Below are 22520 nucleotides of genomic sequence, written 5' to 3' on the forward strand. Positions count from 1 at the left end.
ATCCCACTTGGTCATGGTGTATAATCCTTTTAATATGCTGCTGAATTCGGTTTGCTAGCATTTTTTGCAAATACTAGGATTTTTGCATCAATATTCATAAGTGATATTGATTCACAGTTTTCTTATAGTGTTTTTGGCTATGTGTATTAGGGTAATGGTGGCTTCATAGAATGAGTTTGGAGGTGTTCCTTCCTTTTTTATTTTTGGAAGTGTTTGAAAAGAATTGATATTAGTGCTTCTTTAAATGTTTGGTAGCATTCTTCATCTGGTCCTGGGCTTCTATTTGTTGGGAGGGCTTTGATCACTGATTCAATCTCCTTACTAATTACAGGTCTATTCAGATTTTCTAGTTCTTCATGATTCAGTATTAGTAGCTTGTATGTTTCTAGGAATTTGTCCATTTCATCCAGGTTATCCAATTTGTTGGCATAGAATTGTTTAAAGTGCTCTCTTATCCTTTTCATTTCTGTAAAATCAGTAGTAATGTCCACATTTTTATGTCTGATTTTATTTTCTATTTTTTTCTTAGTCAATTTTGTCAATGTTATTATTTTTAAAGAACCAACCCTTTGTTTCATTGATTTTCTCTATTGTTTTTCTATTTTCTACCTCTCCTCTGATCTTTATTATTTCTTTTCTTCTGCTAGCTTTGGGTTTAGTTTGCTCTTCTTTTTCTAGTTCCTTAAGGTGTAAAATTAAGTTGTTGAAATCGCTTATCTTTAAATTGATGTTGATTTTTATCAAGGGTTGTGTATGTTTTGGTGTGTGTATTTCACAGATTCTAAGACACTTTTTCATGTTATAATCTTTGAAGTCTGGATGTATTTTACAATTGAAGTGAAAGAAAATATGTCTTCATTTAATTGGCAGAATTTTATTTCTTAGAATATCATTAAAATAATATAACAAAATAATAATATACCTTTCAACTGTGGCATCTTAGATTTGATAAATACAACAGCTATATGAAGCTTATCATGAAAAACATCAGTCACAAGCTTTTCCCTTTCCACTCTGGTTTCTGCTTATCAGGGGCAACCACTTAGAAGTTGTTTTGCTGCTAATTCTACTTATCTCTAGACTTCCAAATGACATCATCATACTGTTATTTCTTGATCTCTCAATTATCCATTGACAGCGGAAGATTAGTTAGGTCATTTATTTTCACAGCCCTACTATATAGATGCATTCTCCCCTTTCAGTGTATTTACTATACATTTTTATTAGACCAATATTTGGTGTTTATGTCATTATGACTATGGTAATATTGTTCACAGCTGAGACTTGTTACATATTACAAAAACATTCTTTTCTCTTTTGTTTTCCCTGTAGTTAAAGTTGTCTTGGTTTTGTTTTGCTCAGTTTTTGGTGTACATATCACCAATTCATCTATAGACTCCACCAAAAGTGTAAATACATCAGTATACTCAAATTAATTAAGTAATCTATCTCTATTTTCCCCCTTGGTGACATCCTTCTTGGAACCCCACGTTTCTGTTCCAATCTGAACTAGCTTCTCTCTATTCCTGCCACACAGCTGTCACCCAGGGATTTCTCTCTGCTATTGTCTTTGGTGCAAAGAAAAGTTAAAATTTAATTCACCAATTTTCTTAACTTTTCCCCCTTATTTCTATAACTTTGTCTTCTTGCTCTAATTTATGGAAAAATTTCTGTTTACCTTCCAATCCATTTAGGAATTTTTCACATATATTATCTTTTTTGTTTGTTTGTTTTTTGAAGCAGAGTCTTGCTCTGTTGCTCAGGCTGGAGTGCAGTGGAGCAATCATGGCTCACTGCAACCTCTGTCTCCCGAGTTCAAGTGATTCTCCTGCCTCAGTCACCAGAGGACCTGGGATTACATGTGCGTGCCACCATACCCGGCTAGTTTTTGTAGTTTTAGTGGAGTTGGGGTTTCGCCATGTTGGCCAGGCTGGTCTCGAATTCCTGACCTCAAGTGATCCGCCTACCTTGGCCTCTGAAAGTGCTAGAATTACAGGCATGAACCATTGCACCTGGCCTATTATCATTTTTTTTTTCAAGAGTCAAAGCAGAAGTTTATTAAAATTCATTTATATAGTGTTTTACAGAAAAAAGTAGTCGTCAACATTCAGGCAATGACCTCTATTTTCAGAAGCACTTCATGAGAAGATAAATTTATCTGCCTTCCCCACAGTAAGAGATTTCTGTTTATATTTCTAAAAATGATGCATTTAATTACACCACCTGCATAAGAAAAATCCCTTTGTGATCCCAAAATCTTTGCAGAGAGTGAAAACAGACAAACAGAACCTTTTCTAAAATGCAAGTCCTTATGACAGAGGTGTAATGCAAGAGATTTATAAAATGGCAGCTCTTCAGGGGAGTGTGTGGGCACCCAGCAGGTAGGCCACTGGGCAACCCTTAGCTGCAGGGTGTGGCCAGCCAGGACTGCAAGGCCTCCAGAGCCTCTTCTTCCTCCTTGTCCTCTGAGGCGGCCATCGCTCTTGAAGATTCTGGCTCCAGAAGGACATCAGTCACTTTACTTTGCCCAAGGCCCCTGCTGTAATTTCAGATGAAATCAGGTGCATTCAGGGTGGTATGGCCGTAGACCCCTGTAATTTCAAACAGCATTTTGTCAATTTCTATTTCTGCTTCTTCCTCTATTTCTTCCTGATTGTCCATGCTTTCAAAAGTGCCTTCTAACATCTCCTCTATGATCCCAGCCTTCACCATTTCTTTGGACAGCTCCTGCATGGTGGCCTGGACTTCTTTAATCTTCACAAGACTTAGCATCATATTTTTAGTTTCTAACAGCTTACTTTTGTTCTCTGAATATTCTTCTTTCATGGAAGTAAAATCTCCTCTTACGTCTCTAAAGACATTTATTCTAATTAAAAAGCTTTCTTCTTCTGTTCTCTGTGTTGTTAGTTTGCTTTGAATCACCTTTTTTGTTTGTTTTGGTCCCTGATTTTCAAATTAAAGATTTTCTTAAATGTGGAATGATCTATGGTTAGATGTTCATGTTTAATAGTTGGGCACCTCAACTTCTTCTGTTCTGAAAAAAAAAAGTTGGGTACTAGAGGCTGATTGGAAGTTTTGGATATAAAGGTGGGAACTTTGATCTTCACTGTAGCATGATGTGGTTGTGTCATTTCTCTCTCTCTCTCTTTTTTTTTTTTTGAGACAGTCTTACTCTATCGCCTGGGCTGGAGTGCAGTGGTGTGATCTCGGCTCACTGCAACCTCTGCCTCCTGGGTTCAAGCAATTCTCCTGCCTCTGCCTCCTGAGTAGCTGGGATTACAAGCACATGCCACCATGCCTGGATAATTTTTTTACTTTTAGTAGAGATGGGGTTTCATCAGGTTGGTCAGGTGGGTCTCGAACTCCTGACCTCATGATTCGCCCGCCTCAGCCTCCCAAAGTGCTGGGATTAGAGGTGTGTGCCACCATGGCTGGCTGGTTGTGTCATTTGAATGAGGACCCCCAACTGTAACTAAAGGTCTGATTTCCTATTGGGGGAACCAGCCCCCAATATTTCAACATAGGTCCTTTCTATTTTCCCTAAGTGTCAGCCGGTCTAGAAATAAAGAGAAAGAGTACAAAGAGAGAAATTTTACAGCTGGGCCTTCGGGGGTGTCATCACATATTGGTAGGAACATGAACGTGATGGTGACACCGAGCCGCAAAACCAGCAAGTTTTTATTAGGGATTTTAGAAGGGGAGGGGTGTACGAACAGGGAGTAAGTCACAAAAATCACATGCTTCAAAGGGCAATCAAGATCACAAGGCAAGGCAAAATTAGAATTACCGATGAGGGTCTATGTCCCACTATGCACGCACTGTTTTGATTAACATCTTAACAATCTTAACAGGAAACAGGGTTTGAGAGCAGACAACTGGTCTGACTAGAATTTACCAGGCAGGAATTTCCCAATCCTAATAAGCCTGAGGGTACTGCAGGAGACCAGGGCGTATTTCAGTCCTTATCTCAACCACATAAGACAGACACTCCCAGAGCAGCCATCTATAGACCTACCCCAGGAATGCATTCCTTCCCCAGGGTCTCAATTATTAATATTCCTTGCTGGGAAAAGAATGCAGCAATGTTTCTCCTGCTTGTACGTCTGTTTATAGGCTCCCTGTAAGAAGAAAAATATGGCTCTATTCTGCCTGATCCCACAGGGAGTCAGACCTTATGGTTATCTTCCCTTGTTCCCTGCAAATCGCTGTTATTCCGTTCTTTTTCAGGGTGCATTGATTTCATATTGTTCAAACACACATATTTTATAATCAATTTGTACAATAGTGGTCCTGAGGTGACGTACATTCTCAGCTTATGAAGATAACAGGATTAAAAGATTAAAGACAAGCATAAGAAATTATAAGAGTATTAATTGGGGAAGTGATAAATGTCCATGAAATCTTCACAATTTATGTTCTTCTGCCTCGGCTCCAGCCGGTCCCTCTGTTTGGGGTCCCTGACCTCCGGCAACAATTTCCTCAGCTAATCAACTTCTCCAGAAACGAATCTTGTAATCTCTTGGCTTTCATCGAAATCCATGCTCTCTCCATGGTACTATCTTGATAAATTAAGCACTAAAAGTCTGTAGTCTAACTGCTTTAAGAATTCAAGAGAGGTAGAGATCAATTAGTGGAAATGCTGGGGAAAACTTAATAGATCAAGTGGGACATGGGATAAGCTCAAAAGACAAATAGGCCAGCCAGAAACTGAGGTGAGAGAGAATCAAAGAGAACAGTAATTAAATGCTGTAGTTCAGAAATAGGAATGATCACATTTAGCTGATAATGTAGCACAGCTAAATAAGACATGTATATGGAATGAAGTCTCTATTCAGCCATCAAGCAGCTTGTGACTTCTGCAAGGTATTACTCTAAGACACTCAATTTCTTCACTTGAAAAAGTTGGGGAGATTATCTTCAGAGTCCTTCCTAGGCCTAAGGTTTCTTTATGGCATTTACTACTAAGATTCTTTTGCATTATATGACTTTTCCAGTAATAAATTATAATTAGTGACTATATAGTTTATGGGAGTGAATCTAGGAGCTTTGAAATTACTGTCATGATAATATTAATTTATAGGGAACTTAAGGACTTTATTTACATTGAATCTCTTATGCTTTAAATCTCATATCTCATACTGCTTTAAAACAATCTGTCCACTTGCTATATGTAAGTGTACTCTGATTATTCCCTCTAATAAAGTAAAAAATTAAAACCTGAAACTAACCCTTCTGAAATCCTGACCTTGTTTCTTCCCTTTGCATGTAGACAGAGGATATCATTGAAGAAGGAAAATAGGTCTCTTTCCTCTATTAATGTATAACTGTTCCATTCCTAAATGGGATAATTGATTCAAATTAATTTGTAACACATGATAGCAACACTTCCTTGACAAATTGAGTTCTAGCTACATCTCTTGTACAGCAAAGTGTACTAATTTTCAGAGAACAAAAGCAAAATAAAATTTCACTTAAGACTATGCATCTCAAAGTTTAATATACAGACAAATCAGGGATCTTGTTAAAATGCAGATTTTTCTGTAGTTCTGGGGTGGGATCTGAGATTCTGAATTTCTTTTTCTTTTTTTTTTAGACAGAGTCTAGCTCTGTTGCCCAGGCTGGAGTGCAGCGTCATGATCTTGGCTCACTGCAACCTCCACCTCTGTCTCCCAGGTTCAAGCGATTCTCCTGGCTCAGCCTCCTGAGTAGCTGGGACTACAGGCATGCACCAACACTCCAGGCTAATTTTTGTATTTTTAGAAGAGACAGGGTTTTACGATGTTGGCCAGGCTGGTCTTGAACTCCTGGCCTCAAGTAATCTGCCTGCCTTGGCCTCCCAAAGTGCTGGGATTACAGACATGAGCCACTGCGCCCAGCCAGATTCTGCATTTCTAACAAGCTTCCAACTGATGCTGGTGCTGCCGGTCAGTACACGTACACTTTGAGTAGTAAAGGCTTATACTTTTTTGACGCATGATTAGGTCATTCAAGTCAGGAGGCCAGTGGCAGTGGACACTGGGACTAGAGTTTAGGAAAGAGAGACTTGGGCTGGGAATACTTGGGAGTCATCAGCACATAGGAGATTTTGATGCCAGAATATGAGGATAATGGCCCAGGAATAGTGTTTGGAGAAAAAGGAAGAGAGGCCCAAGGTTAGCCCATGGGTAGCGCGATTATTTATGGCGCACTTGGAGAATGAAGCGTAAGAAGGTAAAGAAGTAGCAGATGAACCTGAGAGGGGAATGAGGCTTTTCAATGAGAAGTTTGTAGTTCTCAAACTTAATATATTAAAATATAAGTAATAACTACCACTCATTGAGCCTTTTATTCCTGGCATTGTGCTAAGGGCTTCAACGTTTCTCTAAAACACAGGGTGTAAGAAATGTGACGTCACATTTGAATTTTTCTCTAACCACATCCCAATGCTCTGATCTGGTGGAAAATGTAATTTGGGTCATTAGTAGGATTTTCCCCTCCACACCCAAGATTATACGAAGATTCTAGGGGTTTTAGTCTCAGTCCAGTACATGTGGAAAAGACCCTCTAGTCTTCACTCAGTGCTGATGACTGCTAATATTCTCATTTTCTCACCTCATTCATCCCTTGTAGGTAAGCTGCTTTCTTGATTCAATGCCAAGCTTGGGCATAAGGATCTCAGTCATGGTTGGAATCTCAGATACCTAGGATGCAATCTCCCTAATATGCCACACATTCATTCCCACCTAAGGTTCCACCACTTTCCTCACCTACTAGGTTCCTGATATTCACATAACTAGCAACTCTCCTTTTCTGTCGTTCAGCTTGTTGCCACCTACCTCAACCAAACTCAAAAGCCTCTAACCTCTCCTCACTGTGTGAAAACGTAAAGTACCTCAATGCGCACAAGTGTTTTTGGTGAAAGGGACTTTTTATTCTGCCCTGGAGCCAGGGAAATCCCAGATCTGTGCCAGAGTTATCAAAGGGGTAGTACACAATCATTCTCTGCATTCTTTTACAGCACTGAGAACAAATACAATTCTTATCTTCTTATCTTTACAAATCATTTTACCACACATGTATTGTCCTATGAAATCTCTACAACCACTCCACGCAGGAGTAATTCCCAGTTTACATCCTGAAGCTTTGATAAATTTACAAACCTGCTTTAAGTCACAGAGCTATTAAGTAATGTGTAGGTGCTATAAACTATGTGCCTTGGACTCTGCAGCTATGAGGGCATGGTATTATCACAGTTCCCATTGAAATACCTTGCTGGAGGTCATGTGTGAGTGGCAGTGACCAGACAAATAGAGAAACCTCATATATAGAGGGGAAAAGTCTCCATGTTAGTTCCTGGAATATCTCCTTGTTAGTGCTGGGCTTTCTTGGATCTTCACGGCAACGCTACTATCTTTATTTTACTATAAGAAACTGAGGTTTCGAGCGTGTTGGTCATTTGCCTACTGCCACAAAACCAGGCGAATGGGTCGGGCGCGGTGGCTCAAACCTGTAATCCCAGCACTTTGGGAGGCTGAGGCGGGCGGATAACCTGAAGTCAGGAGTTCGAGGCCAGCCTGGGCAACATTGGCGAAACCCCCTAATAAAAATTTAAAAATTAGCTGGGCGTGGTGACGCGCGCCTGTAATCCCAGCTACTCGGGAGGCTGAGGATCGAGAATCGTTTGAATAGGGAGGCGGAGGCTGCAGTAAGGCGAGATCGCGCCACTGCACTCCAGCCAGAGCGAGACTCCGTTTCTACAACAACAACAAAACAACCAGGACAATGCTTGCGCGCTTCCAGTATGGTATTCTTTTCATCTCACCAAAGCGACGTGGCCTGCGCTAGCTTCAGAGTCTCGACAAACTCCAATACAAATAAGGTACACATTATTTTAGGAATCTTCCCCCGGGAGGACGTGGGGTAAGCACAAGCGTAGCGTTGCGGCTGAGACTCAGCCCTACCCGCCTCTGAGCCCAGCTCAGCACGCCTGCGTCTGGCGGCTTTTTCCGCCGGGCCACGTTCTTCCACGCCCTTCCCGCCACACCCCGCCCCTTTCCCGCCCGGATGTTATTCTAGTTTTGCCGGATGTTGTTGTAAGTCCGAAAGACACGTGAGGTTCTGCTACGTCATTACCAGGCACGCGCAGGAAACATGGCGGCGGCGGGTGTTGTGAGCGGGAAGGTAGGTAACGGCCTCCAGGAAGTCCTCGGCTTTTCTCTGGGACGGGGATGCTTTTGCTCTTTGGCAGTTGGCTGGGGGAGGGACACGAGGGAATTTCTATGTCCGGACAACCCGTGGTGTCTGTAGGAGAAGATTGGGTGGTACCAGCTGGTTTCCCGTGAATGCCAGTTCAGCCGCGGAGTTACAGAGCCGGCTCCTGCTCCAAGGCCAGCTAGGCCTCGGCGCTCTTCTGCCCCAGAGCAGAGAGGCTTTTATTCGTATTACCTTTACTAACGGACAGGTGGCTCTCTAGTTCCTTTTTTCCCCCCCCCCGATTCACTTTTTCTTGACTCTAGTTCTTTGTGTCTACTCTTCTGACTCCAGCGTCTTTTCAGTCTTTGAAGCGTTAACCCGACTTGCCTCTTGTCTTCTTTGCTACACTCTGTTGGAGATGTTTATGCTTCCTTCGGGAGGACCTGAATAGGTGCTAGGCAGCTAGCCGTGCTTTTAGAAGAAACGAGTGTACTGGGTCTGTTTTTACCAAGGTGCTGAGTTGGTTGGTGGTGTGAGCAGCGGGACTGTTTCCTGAGAGAAATGGAGATTTACACCGTCCTCTGCTTGTCTAGGAAGGCTTCTATTCAAATGTTTATTTTCTAGGCATTTCAGTGGGAGTATTGGTCATGCTGGTTTACGGAGGTGGTCAGTGACACTCCTAATTTCGTTGGAAACTAGGATTATGTGCGGAGATTTCGTCGAATAGTGCCTATTCGCGTTCCGAGGGCACATCTTATGTATAGTTAGGGCTATCAGCTTTATGATACGCCACGGGTAGTATTTCCCAGTGAAGGAGTATTTCATCAACAGCTGGAATCAACTGAAGTGACTCATCGAACACTAAGTGTTGTTTACTCATTGCAGATAGCGTCCTCTGTTCCTTGAGTTTCACTCATGTCTCCCTGTTGCCTTCCCTACTCTATTTTGAGTTGTTTAACAGCGTTTGTGATTTGGTGTTTGGAGTATTAGACTAGGTGGCCGAATAACAAATATGGGATTGGTTTTGCTGTTAATCTGAAGTATGACCTTGGAAAATTGGGCAGTTGTGACTTCTGTGTCTTTCACGTTCTTTATCTGCAGAATTGAGGAGATGGCAATCATTATTTCTTGTATTTCTTGTATTGGAGTTGTTAGGGTTATATGAATTTTTTTTTAAACATAAAATTACATACTTGTACGTGCTGGCTCTTTTAAAGGATAGGTGGGCATCCTTTTTTGGATTATTTGTGCTCTTGGTTTTCTTGTCAGTTTTTTACTTTTTATGTTCAGGGTGGATGCTGATATTCTGCTTGATTTACTGCATATTTGAAGGTTATCCTGTTTGATTTTCCACATAAACTGATCCAGGCTAGGACTTTTCAAGAGGGGATCCCTTCCATTTAAACATCTCCCTCTTTCAGGTTTGGATTGATTTTGAAAGAATCCTTGAGGCAATGAAGCAGAGTTGTGAAATGAAAAACATTTTTCACTCTTTGCAGCCACTACCTTTCATAGTCTGACTTCTTAAAACGAGACTTACATTTAATAATTCTACTTCATAACCTCATTTATTCTCATTCACTGCAAATTCACACCTATTGCCATCACTCCACTGAAACTAGTTTTCCATGTGAAAAGCTACTCCTCTCCGAAGTAATACTATCATGACCAACAAAACCCACGGTTCTTCTCTCAGTATGTTCAGATCTGGTTTAATGGCGTCATCTTTCACCTGTTGCATGTTAAACATACTTGGAGACATTCATTCCTATAATACTCTCTAATCAATAACCATGTCCTACCAGTTTTATCTTAAGAGGTTTCTTAAATTTGCTGCATCTTTACTATCAGTGCATAGTTCAGGCCTTTAGTCTGCTTCTATTCTTGATTTTTTGGCTGATTTTACTCCTTTTCTACAGTCTCTGCCCTTAATCTTCTCTACACCACCACTGGAGTTATTTTTCTAATGCGCAAACCTGATAATCTCTTGATTTAAAAAGCAAATGAAAACTCTATACTTTTTTACCATCAGCATTATAATAATAATACTAATGAAAGCTGGTTAATGTAACATTAAAAGACATGTTACCTTTATGCTTCCCTACTTCCTAATCTTTTTTCTTTAGGAAAGGGGATGGGGAGAAAATGTGTGCGTATGTTTATTCATCTCCCCCTCCCTTCACCAAGTTTTAGCTAAGAGTTCTAGTTTAGAAATATAGGGGAGTGAATGTTAACCAAGGCGCACAAAAATCACTTGTGATACTGTTTAATAGAAGTACAGATGCTGGGCTACCAGCTCTGTTGAATTAGAATCTCTCAGTGTCTCCACCTAGGATGTAACTTTTCTTACAACTCTACTTGCTTTGAACTTGGAGTTTCAGAAAGTGATGGAGGAAGTTAATCTCTGTCTTGTAGGGAAGCAGCAAAAGGTAATGGTTAAGAGCTTGGTCTTTGAAGCCAAACTAGTTTCAGAAATTATTTTCACACATTTACAAGCAACTTCAGTAAAATTACTTAACCTCTCTGTGCTTCAGTCATCTGTGATATAACAGTACCTACTTTATGCTTGGTATGAGGATTAATGAGTAAATATATTGGAAACTGTAGACTGAACTAATCATCATAAGGTCGGATCCTGAAATGTTTCATCTGCACCTAACATAGATTCTGGCACATAATAGCTATTCAGTGAAGAGGAAGAAGCAAGAAGGTACGAGAAAATGAGGAACCAGGTGCAGTGGCTCACGCCTGTAATCCCAGCACTTTGGGAGACTGAGGCGGGAGGATCACTTGAGCTCAGGAGTTCAAGACCAGCTTGGGCAACATAACTAGACCCCGTCTCTATGAAAAACAAAAAAATTAGCTGGTTGTGGTGACACGTGCCTGTTGTCCCAGCTACTTGGGAGGCTGAGGTGGGAGGATTGCTTGAGCCTGGGACTTGGAGAATGCAGTGAGCTATGATGGTGCTACTGCATTCCAGCTTGGGTGACAGACCAAGACCCTGTCTCAAAAAAAAAAAAAAAAAGAAAAGAAAAGAAAAAGAAAATGAGGAGGGATTAGAGTGGGAGAAATGGGTCCATTAATAGCTCTTTTGTTTCAGAGTTGTAAAATCCTATTATAGTACACTTCCATTCACTCTAGGTTTTTCTATTAATGTATTAGAATTTTTTTTCTATTGAAAATTACTGGCCGGGCACGGTGGCTCACACCTGTAATCCTATCACTTTGGGAGGCTGAGGTGGGTGGATTACTTGAGGTCAGGAGTTTGAGACCATCCTGGCCAGCGTGGTGAAACCCTATCTTTACTAAAAACACAAAAGCCAGGCATGGTGGTACATGCCTGTAGTCGCAGCTATTCAGGAGGCTAAGACAGGAGAATCGCTTGAACCCAATGCAGCGAGCTGAGATTGTGTCACTTGTTCAGACTGGGCCACAGGCAGACTCTGTCTCAAAAAATAAAAACGAAAATTACTTGAAACAATAGGGAAATCAGCTGTTTTTTCCTTAATTAGAATTTGTGATGTCATTTTTAATAAGAATTAAAATTGGCCCTAACCAATTCTTTTTAAATATGCTCATAGCCCTGTGAAATTTTTGTGCTTTGGAATATTCTTAGTATCTAGATCTTCCTGGAGACTTGTTTTCCTAGACTAGATCTTTTAACATGGTAGTTACCCATGGTATAATAGGAGTATGTCTTATTTTTAAATTTTTCTGCCATTCTTTAGTTCAACAAACGTTTTAGTACCTGCTATGTGCTGAGTTCTTTGGACACAAGGGTGGTTAAACAGAGACTTGTATTGTTATTATTAGTGTTAATTTATTTTGGAGACAGCCTTGCTCTGTCACCCAGGCTGGAGTGCAGTGGTGTGGTCATGGTTCATTGCAGCCCTGACTGTGTATCTCCTCCAGCACCTGAATTATTCCTGTCTCCTATTTGACTTTGCTTGGCACACTAATATCGTTGAGACGCAATAATAGTTCTGCCAGTTTCCCTTCCTTGAGAGTTGTACCATTCTCTAGATCTCGAAGGCTCACTCTTCACTTCAGACTATCCATGATGTATTGCCCTTACAACCACCTGTATTCTGCGTTTTTTTTTTAGTTCCACAGTCATTACTCATTAACACATCCCAAATAAAACTCAGTTTGCTTTCTTCTTTCTGTTCTGCCTATCTCAGTAAAAAACCTCATCTACACAGTTTTGTCCTTACTGTTCTTCCCTTCACCTTTCACATCAATCAGTCACGAAGGCTTGTCATTTTGATCTTCTAAATATCTTTCTAAGCCACCTGCCTTTCCTCATCCCCACTACCATTGCCTTAGTTCAAGCAACCATGAGTCTCTCCCTCCCTGGATTACTGCAGCTGTTCGTTCTTGGTCCTGCAGCCACTTTATTGGCTTAGAAAAGGCAAGTTTCTAGTTGCTTTTGTCGGTCTTCAGGATAAATTTCAAACTCCTAAATTCTTTAGCATGGCTTATGCAGCCCTTTATGATCTGATCTGGTCTCTGTTTTTGCTTCTAAACTATGTAGACTCTACTCTCTGGTATTTGGGTTTCAATCGTGCACTGAACTACTGCTCTGTATAAAACATACCCTCTGCTAAGAACATACATCCTCTGCTTCCCTACGTTCTCTACTATTTAAAATTGCCATTATTCAGATCTGAGTTTATATGTCGCTCCAAGTAAGTTTTCCTCATTCTCACTCTACCTGAGGCTCCTAAATCTAGGTAAGATAGCCTTTATTAGGGCTTGCTGTGGCAGTCTGTTAGTACTTACATGTTGTAATTGTCAGTTTTCTTGTCATCCCCAGTTAGATTGTAACTACTGTGGAGGCAGTGACTGAATCTTACTTATTTACACCTAGTAACTTGCTCTGTACCTGGCACATGGTAGGCATTTACTGTGTATTTATTGAAGAAGTAACTGAAAATGGTATCTCATTCAGGAGTCTCTGCATTCCTCTGTCACACTCTACTCTATACATTGATTTACTGGTTTACGTGATACTGCTAGTTTAGTCAGACACTTTTCATTGTGTGTGTTTTTTCCACTGACACCTTTTTATTTCCAGCATCTGGTTGGTGCTCATACATGTGCTGAGTGTATGAGTAAAGAAACTTCTAAATCAGATTAAGTGGAATGGGGAGTAGTTCAAAGAGTTTGGGCAGGCTATTGCTTATGTTCTTTTTTGAAGGGTTTGGTAGAAGTTATTTGCAGAGAGAAAGGACAAAAGGGTGTTCCAGGTAGATGGAACAGAATACACCTGAAAAAAAGCACCAAGCTTTTGGGTAGCAAGAGTTCACAATGGCCCAAGGCAGAAATGTTTTATGTGTTGGGAGTATCAGGAAGTATAGCCTCACTATAGAGGTAAAGGGTGAAGACAGAAGATTTTTAAGCCCCTATGTGGTGTAACCAGACGGACATCTTGTAAAGGTTAGTTTGGGCCGTGGTTATACATTATGCACCTTAGATTATTGGAAGGTAACTAGATCAGGAGAAGAGAGATCAGAATGTTATTTTAGTGACTTAGGCTAGAAGCGATGAGGGGCCAGTGCCAGAGGAAAAGGTTTGAGGGACTTAGGATATAGGGTCTGGATGGTGAAAGAAGCATTTAGGATAACTGGGTGGATGAGATATCTTTGATAGAATTGGGAATATCGAAGAAGAGCCGGTTTAGATAGAACACATTGAGTTCAAGATGCCTTATTGAAATAGAGATATCAAGTAGGTGCATAGATATTTGAATGTGGAACCTGTTAGGATGCTCAGTCTCGCATTTCCTGGGGATGCTTTCTGAAACCATACGCTCAAATTATCATCTGTATGCCAAATAGTTTTTAAACAAACTGAAGTTTTGAAACTTTGGTTGTTTTATTAGCCTGTAAGTTCACATAATTGCTAAAGTTAAGAATGTATGTTGTGTATGGTAGGTGAAAGGTTTCCAAGTTTGGAGAATGATTTAGGGCAATAATTTTACCCTAAAGTTACGGGTACATGTAAAATATTTGGGTTGAATTTTTCCTTTATCTTCCATTTTTGGAAATAAAGATTATAATAATCATAATGTAAGTAAAAATTCAGTCTTAAGTGAAGGCACAGTATAAAAGTTACTATTGTGAAACTTCCTTAGTTTTTCTAGCTCTTTGTGTCAGGAAGGATGTTCTTGAGTTGGATTGTGCAAAAGTTCATTCTGTCTAACAGTTGAATTTATCTGTTTTTCTGCCTTATTTTTGCTTTTAAATTAAATTGCTAAATTAGGGGTGAGAAAATTTATTCTAAAATGTTTGCTGTGGTCACCAGAACTCTTTTAATAAGTTATATCTGATATAGCTCCTTTGCTAGAGGAGAAAAACAAAATGCAGTTTCTGTTGCTTTTAGCAGGCCATCATTGGAAGTTTTATAAATGTACTTACCTGCTTGGGCATCTTAGCAAATATTTAAGAATAGATAAGAGCCTGGAGGGCATGAGACATTTTTATCCCAAAAGGAAAACTTTCCTCCTTTTTTGTAGTACTTTTACACTTAGAATATTCCATCTTGTGTAAATATTTTACCTTTTTAATAATTTTGCCAGGTACAGACAAGCAAGGAACTCTAATACCTTTTAATCTCTCTGTTCTTTATGATGTGTGGCACATAATTGCTTCATAAAAGTTTGTTGAATTGTTTTATACATTCAGTTTAGCACCACCAAGTGGCAAGTCTTTGAATGCTCTTGATATATTTTGCTTCCTATGGACATCTGATTCCCAATTGAGTGGGAGTGTGATTGTTAATTTTTTTTGAGGCAGAACTAATTTCTTTTTTTATTTTAGTTCTTTATTTTCTTTTTAGTGAGAATGTCCTCATATATGTATGTACTTATTTTTAGTTAGGTTTTTACTGTTTACAACAAGAGACTTTCCATGTAAATTATTTTTTATACAGCTTGTTTCCCTGCCCCCCGCCCCGACATGGCCTTGGTGTGTGGCCCAGGCTGGAGTGCAGTGTGTGATCTTGGCTTACTGCAGCCTCCACCTCCTGGGCTCCAGCGATCCTCCCACTCCAGCCTCCTGAGTAGCTGGGACTAAAGGCATGCACCGTCACACCCAGCTACTTTTTGTATTTTTTGTAGAGATGGGGTGTTGCCATGTTGCTCCATCTCGTTTGGACTCTTGGCCTTAAGTGATCTGCTCACCTAGGCCTCCTAAAGTGCTGGGATTATAAGTGAACCACCGTACCTGGCCTATACAGCTATTTTTGAGATACAATTGATGTGATAGGCCACATGTATTTAGAGTACACAACTTTTGACTTTTGTGTATACCATGAACCCATGAACACAATTAAGATAATGATGTTTTCACCATTTCTGTTAGTTTTCTCATGACTCACCGTACTCCATCACTCCATGTGTCCTCAGGCAACCACTGAGCATTTTTTTTGTCACTATAAATTAGTTTTAATTTTCTAGAACTTTATATAAATTCAGTTATATAGTATATACTTTGTTTTTGTGTGGCTTTCTTTATTTAGGATAATTATTTTGAAATTCATTCATGTTGTTGTATGTATCATTAGTTTTTTTTTTTTTCCCCCCAAACAATATCCATTGGGCTGGGCATGGTGGCTCACGCCTGTAGTCCCAGCACTTTAAGAGGCTAAGGCGGGTGGATCACAAGGTAAGGAGTTCGAGACCAGCCTGACCAACATGGTGAAACCTTGTCTCTACTAAAAATGCAAACATTAGCTGGACGTGGTGGTATGTGCCTGTAATCCCAGCTGCTCGGGAGGCTGAGGCAGGAGCATTGCTTGAATATAGGAAGCAGAGGTTGCAGTAAGCAGAGATCGTGCCACTGCACTCCAGCCTGGGTGACAGAGCAAGACTGTCTCGAAAAAAACCCACAAATAATATTCATTGTATGGGTATATCACATTTTGTTTATCTGGTCTTGTGTTTGATAGATATTTGGGTTATTTCCACTTTGAGTGTTACAAATTAAGCTGCTCTTAGGCCGGGTGCAGTGGCTCACACCTGTAATCCCAGCACTTTGGAAGGCCGAGGTGGGTGGATCACCTGAGGCCAGGAGTTCAAGACCAGCCTGACCAACATGGAGAAACCCTGTCTCTACTAAAATACAAAAGTAGCTGAGTGTGGTGGTGCATGCCTGTAATCCCAGCTACTTGGGAGGCTGAGGCAGGAGAATTGCTTGAATCCGGGAGGTGGAGGTTGTGGTGAGCCGATATCTTGCCACTGCACGCCAGCCTGAGCAACAAGAAAGAAACTCCGTCTCAATAAATAAATAAATAAATAAATAAATAAATAAATAAATAAAATAAAGCTGCTCTGAGCATTGGTGTACGTCTTTTATGAAAATATACTTTCATTTTTCTTGATTGGATACCTGAGAATAGAGTGGCTGGATCATATATATTAGTTGTGTGTGTAGCATTCTAACACAGTGGGAAATTGTTTTCCAAAGTAGGTGTAGTGTTTTATGTTTCCACTGGCAGTGTATGAAAGTTCCAGTTGCTTCATATTTTTGCCCATATTTAATGTCAGTCATTTTAATTATAGCCATTCTAATAGGTGTGTAATAGTGTTTCATTATGGTTTCAGTTTACATTTCTGTAATGACTAATGGTGTTGAGTATTTTCCATATGCTTATTTGCTGTTCTTGTATCTTCTTTGATGAAGTGTCTGTTTAAATCTTCTGCTTATTTTTTTCAAACTTTTTTTTTTTTTTTTGGTTACTGAGTTTTTAGTGTTCTTTTTATGTCCTGGATTTTATGTTCTGGATACAAATCCTTTTAATACAAGTTCAGTTGGGTCTTTTTAAAAAAGTTATTTCTTTTTATTCATCTTATATAAAAGGGGGGGCAAATATAAGAAAATAATGTTATGTCAAAGTTTGGTTTTTAAAGCACAAACTTCCAGAATTTGTTTTAAGGTTCATGCATAGAATGGTAGCTTTTAGTCACCTGAGAATCAGGAAATTCACATGAAGGTAATTCCTTGTAGTGACAAAGAACTATGGCTTCCTATGGGTTTGTCAAGCTCCTATGCTTCATTCAGCCTGAAATTTTACTTTTCTTGTTATGTATAAATTAAATAAAATTTATACAACTCTCTGTTCTTGTGTTGCCTCACATCATGTCTAAAAACAGCATTTAAAGTTTGCAGGAAATAGAATTTTAGCCTGTTACAAAGCAAACACTTTGTTTCTTTAACTCAGAATTCTGGAAATGCAATCAAGTTCTAGTATTGTGACTTCCAAAATATTTTGTCATCAGATATTATTTTTTTTCAAGTGTCTGACTCCATACAAGAAAATAATAAAAGTATCAGAAGTTACTTGTGATTATAAAAAAAAAAAAAAACTTCAGTGTCCACAGGGTTGTTCCTCATTGTTTGTTAGGATACTCCTGCCTGATCCAAGTCCATCGGGTCTGAGGCTGTTTTTTGTTCCACGCTTGTATCTGCTAGAAGAGTCTTTTTAGGTAAGGAGGCCGTCATGCGAGGCAGTGGAACTTCTAGCTGTTGTCCCAGGAATGAAAGCGGGCGCCTCCAGATAAGGCCACTTCCCATGAACGTAATTCCTGTAATCAGCCAAAACACTCGTTGGGCCTCTTCAAGGGGAGATTCCAAACTCATTCCAAAAGCAACTCCCATTACTCCAAAGAGCAAAAGAGAGAAGGTTCTTACGGTCAGCTGTAGATTCAACTTCATTATCACGTTACGGTGGCTGGCAGGATTGATGAAAATAATACTTTGTGAATCATCAATCAGTACCCTAAGCTCCTAAGCTGCATTGGAGTGATCGTCAGCCAGTTGGTGGTAGTTTTCCATCAGCAACTCCATCTCCTCTGCATGGTCAGTCCCAGTACTGCTCTTTTCAAAGACTTGTGGGTCACTCCATTTTGATAGAACTCTTCTAGCAACTCTTCCTCATCCAAAATCTCCAAGATTGACTCTTTGAAAATTTTAATATCTGTTTCTAACTCTAGTAGACTTTTGCTGTTCTGTAGTAAAATGTGGAGTTTGCTTCTGTCTACAGAAGAATGTTTGGGGTCCACCAAAGCTTCCAACGTCTCGAGGATCAGTGGCTGGAAAATGCTAAGTTTCACCTGAAGGGTGTTGATCAGGTATTGCGGGAGCGCTTCTATAGCTCTAAACTCAAAAAGTTAAAGGGTTTATAACAAGTTGACCCTCTCCAGACAATTGTGAAGAGAGTTCTCGGAACAGCCATTGCTGTGAGTTTAAATTATGATAATCTAAAATCAGAAGACACTCTCGAGTTATCCCAGCTTTCAAATACTCCATTCTCATGATAATCCTATTATTTCTGGCTGTGATACTCATTACATGGTGAAATCTCACATCTCTGGCTTGAAGACCTAACTCTTGATATAACTCAGTGTTCTTCCCTTCAAAAGAAGTAACATTTCTCTGTCAAATTTTGTCGTGGTAAATACTGGGGCTACACTGGCTAGAGTGGTTTGAAAGACATCAGAAGTTCTAAACCAGTGCATTTCACTTGCCATGTGGAGCTGGCGGGTTTCGCACAGTGGTGCGACCCAGCTCCTTCTGAGCAGGTTGGCTGCACAGCCACAGGCAGCAATGGGAGAAGCCACAGAGTTTTTGTTCTGTGCCCGGGCTGAAGTGCAGTGATATGATCATGACTCATTACAACCTTTAATTCCTGGGCTCAAGTGATCTTTTCGCCTCAGCCTTCCGAGTAGCTAGGACTACAGGCATGTGCCACCATGCCTGGCTAATTTTTTTGTTTTGTAGACATGGGGTCTAGCTGTGTTGCCCAGACTAGTCTTGAACTCCTGCCCTCAAGGTGATCCTCCTACTTGGGCCTCTGTATTAATCAGTTTTCACACTGCTATAAAGAAATACCTGAGGCTGGGTGCAGTGGCTCACGCCTGTAATCCTAGCACTTTGGGAGACCAAGGTGGGTGGATCATGACGTCAGGAGATCAGGACCATCCTGGCCAGCATGGTGAAATCCTGTCTCTACTAAAAATAGAAAAATTAGCCAGGTGTTGTGGCACGTGCCTGTAGTCCCAGCTACTTGGGAAGCTAAGGCAGGAGAATTGCTTGAACCTGGGAGGCAGAGCTTGCAGTGAGCCGAGATTGTGCCACTGCACTCCAGCCTGGCGACAGAGCAACGCTCCATCTCAAAAAAAAAAAAAAAAAAAGAAATACCTGAGACTCAGTAATTTATAGAGAAAATAGGTTTAATCGGCTCATGGTTCTACAGGCTGTACAGGAAGCATGATGCTGGCATCTGCTCAGCTTCTGGGAGGCCTCAGGAAACTTACAGTCATGGTGGAAGACAAAGAACAAGCTAACAGGTCACATAGAGCAGGAGGAAGGGGGAGAGGGAGATGCCACACACTTTTAAACCAGATCTCATGAGAACTCACTGTTGTGATGACAGCATAAAGAGTGGATGGTGTTAAACCATGAGAAACCACCCCCACCATTACCTCCCCCCAGGCCCCACCCTCAACAATGGGTATTGCAGTTCAACATGAGATTTGGGCGGGGACACAGATCCAAACCATATCATTCCTCTTCCGGCCCCTCCCAAATCTCCATGTCCTTATCACATTTCAAAATATAATCATACTTTCCCAGTAGTCCCTCAAAGTCTTAACTCATTTCTAGCATTAACTCAGAAGCCCAGAGTCTCATCTGAGACAAGGTTAGTCCTTTCCACCTATGAGGCTGTGTAAAATGAAACACAAGTTAGTTACTCCCAAGATCCTAGTTATAGGCATTGGGTAAATACTCCCATTCCAAAAGGGAAAAATCTGCCAAAAGAAAGGGGCTATAGGCCAATGCAAGCCTGAAACCCAGCAGGGCAGTCATTAAATCTTAAAGCTCCAAAATAATCTCTTTTGACTTCATGTCCCACACTTAGGGCACACTGATACAAGGGGTGGGCACCCAAGGCTTTTGACTTCATGTCCCACACTTAGGGCACACTGATACAAGGGGTGGGCACCCAAGGCCTTGGACAGCTCTGCCCTGTGGCGTTGCAGGGCTCAGCCCACATGGCTGCTCTCAAGGGCTGGCATTGTGTGCCTGTGGCTTTTCCAGGCTAAGAGTGCAAGCTCTTGGTGGATTTATCATTCTGGGATCTGAAGGACAATGGCCCTCTTCTCACAGCTCCACTAGGCAGTGCCTTTGTGGAGGCACCAATCCTACATTCCTCCTCCTCACTGCCCTAGTAGAGGTTCTTCATGAGGACTCTGCCCCTACATCAGGGTTCTGCTTGGCTTCTCCATACATCCTCTGAATTCTAGGCAGAGACTCTCAAGCTTCAGCTGTTGTGTTCTGTGCACCTGCAGGCTTAAATTAACATCGTGTGGAAACTGCTAGGGCTTATAGCTTGAGCCTTGTGAAGCAGCAGCCTGAGCTTTACCTGGAGCCTTTTGAGTCACAGCTGGAGCTGGAGTGTCTGGGATGCAGGGAGCAGTGTCCTGAGGTGGTGCAGGGCAGCAGGATCCTCGGCCTGGCCAGGGAAACCATTTTTCTCTCCTATGCCTTGGTCCTGTGATGGGAATGGCTGCTGCAAAGGTCTCTGAAATGCCTTCAAGGCCTTTTTCCCATTGTCTTGGCTATCAGCACTTGCCTTTCTGGTAGTTATGCAGATTTCTGCTGTGGGCTTGAATTGCTCTCCTGAAAATGTACTTTTCTTTATTGCCACATGGCGAGGCTGCAAATTTTCTAAACTTTTAATGTCCTGCTTACCTTTTAAATATAAGTTCCAGTTTCAGGTCATTTATTTGCATATGCATATGAGCATAGGTTGTTAGAAGCAACCAGGCCACATCTTGAATGCTTTGCTGCTTAGAAATTTCTTCCATTAGATACCCTAAATCATCCCTCTCAAGTTCAAAGTTCCACAGATCCCTAAAGCAGGGGCACAGTACAGCCAGGTTGTTTGCTAAGACATAGCAAAAGTGACTTTTACTCCAGTTCCCAATAGTTCCTCATTTCCATCTGAGACCTCGTCAGCCTGGCCTTCACTGTCATATCACTACCAGTATTTTGGTCACAACCATTCAACCAGTCTCTAGGAAATTCCAAACTTTCCCTCATCTTCCTATCTTTGAGCCCTCCACACTCTTCTAACCTCTGTTACCCAGATCCAAAGCTGCGCCCACATTTTAAGGTGTCTTTATAGCAGTGCCCATTCCTGGTACCAATTTTCTGTATCAGTCATTTCTCACTCACTGCTATAAAGAAATACCTGAGACTGGGCAAGTTATAAAGAAAAGAGGTTTAATTAATTGGCTCACGGTTCTTCAGGCTGTACAGGAAGGGTGATGCTGGCTTCTGCTCAGCTTCTAGGGAGGCCTCAGGAAACTTAAAATCATGGCGGGAGGCAAAGAATGAGCCAACACTTCACATAGAGCAGGAGGAATAGAGAGAGGATACGTGCCACATACTTTTAAATAACCATCTCATGAGAACTCACTACTGCCAAGACAGCACCAAGGGGAATGGTGCTAAACCATGAGAAACTGCCCGCATAATCCCATTACCTCCCACCAGGCCCTGCCTCCAACATTGGGGATTACAATTTAACATGAAATTTGGGCAGGGACACAGATCCAAACCATACCACCCTCCCACAGTGCTGGGATTACAGGCATGAGCCACTGCACCTGGCCGAGTTGTGACTTTAGTGTCTTGAACATATGGGATAGACTTAAAATAATACTTTAATATCCTTCATTACTGATTATTTGTGTTGCTTTGTGGTCAGTGGTAATTGATTACTTTTTCTTGTTATAGATCATATTTTCCTGGCTCTTAGCATGGCTCTTAGCATGCCTTAGTGGTAAATTTTTTACTGGAAAATGTCAGATATGTTGAATTCTCTTTTTTTGGATGCTAGTTATTTTTGTGTTCTGTAAAATATTATTGAGCTTTGTGTTAGAAGGCACTTAAGTTGCTTGGAGTCAGTTTGGTCCTTTTGGGTCTTGCTTTTAAACTTTGCTAAATGGTATCAGCACAGTGTTTAGTATAGAACTAATTTTGCCTCACTGATGAGGCAAGGGAGTGCTTTGTGAATTATGAAATTTTCCACTCTGGTGCAAACAGCTATGTGAGTCTGCAGATAGTTTCTTCTAATAGTTTCCCTCTTGCCTTGAGGAGTTTACTGACAAACATGCACTGTTCCATACTCTGCTGAATACTCGAGGAAGACTGCAGATTTCTTGAGTTCCCTGTGTGTTCTTCTCTTTTCTCTGGTACTTTCCCCTGTGAACTCTAGCTGTATTGGCATCCCCTATTTCCCACATCCCTCTCCTCACTGGACGCCTTCTGAGTTTTCTC

The 22520-nt window shown here is 41.0% G+C and overlaps 1 protein-coding gene and 1 pseudogene across 6 annotated transcripts in view; one reads left to right on the plus strand and one right to left on the minus strand.

The window, feature by feature from the left end:
* The first annotated feature begins 8107 nt into the window (after window positions 1-8107).
* The window catches only part of TBC1D15 (TBC1 domain family member 15), an 88565-nt gene continuing 74152 nt past the window's right edge, over window positions 8108-22520 (plus strand). For all 6 annotated transcript variants that reach the window (XM_077954732.1, XM_077954733.1, XM_077954731.1 and 3 more), the window contains exon 1: window positions 8108-8160. Coding sequence is in view for 2 of the 6 variants with exons in the window: in XM_015152255.3 (XP_015007741.2) it covers window positions 8131-8160 (30 nt within the window). In the remaining 4 variants the exon portion in view is untranslated. The remainder of the gene's footprint in view (window positions 8161-22520) is intronic.
* Window positions 17542-22470, minus strand: LOC107000931 (magnesium transporter MRS2 homolog, mitochondrial pseudogene; annotated as a pseudogene).

Source organism: Macaca mulatta, chromosome 11 (assembly GCF_049350105.2).
Source record: "Macaca mulatta isolate MMU2019108-1 chromosome 11, T2T-MMU8v2.0, whole genome shotgun sequence".
NCBI lineage: Eukaryota > Metazoa > Chordata > Mammalia > Primates > Cercopithecidae > Macaca > Macaca mulatta.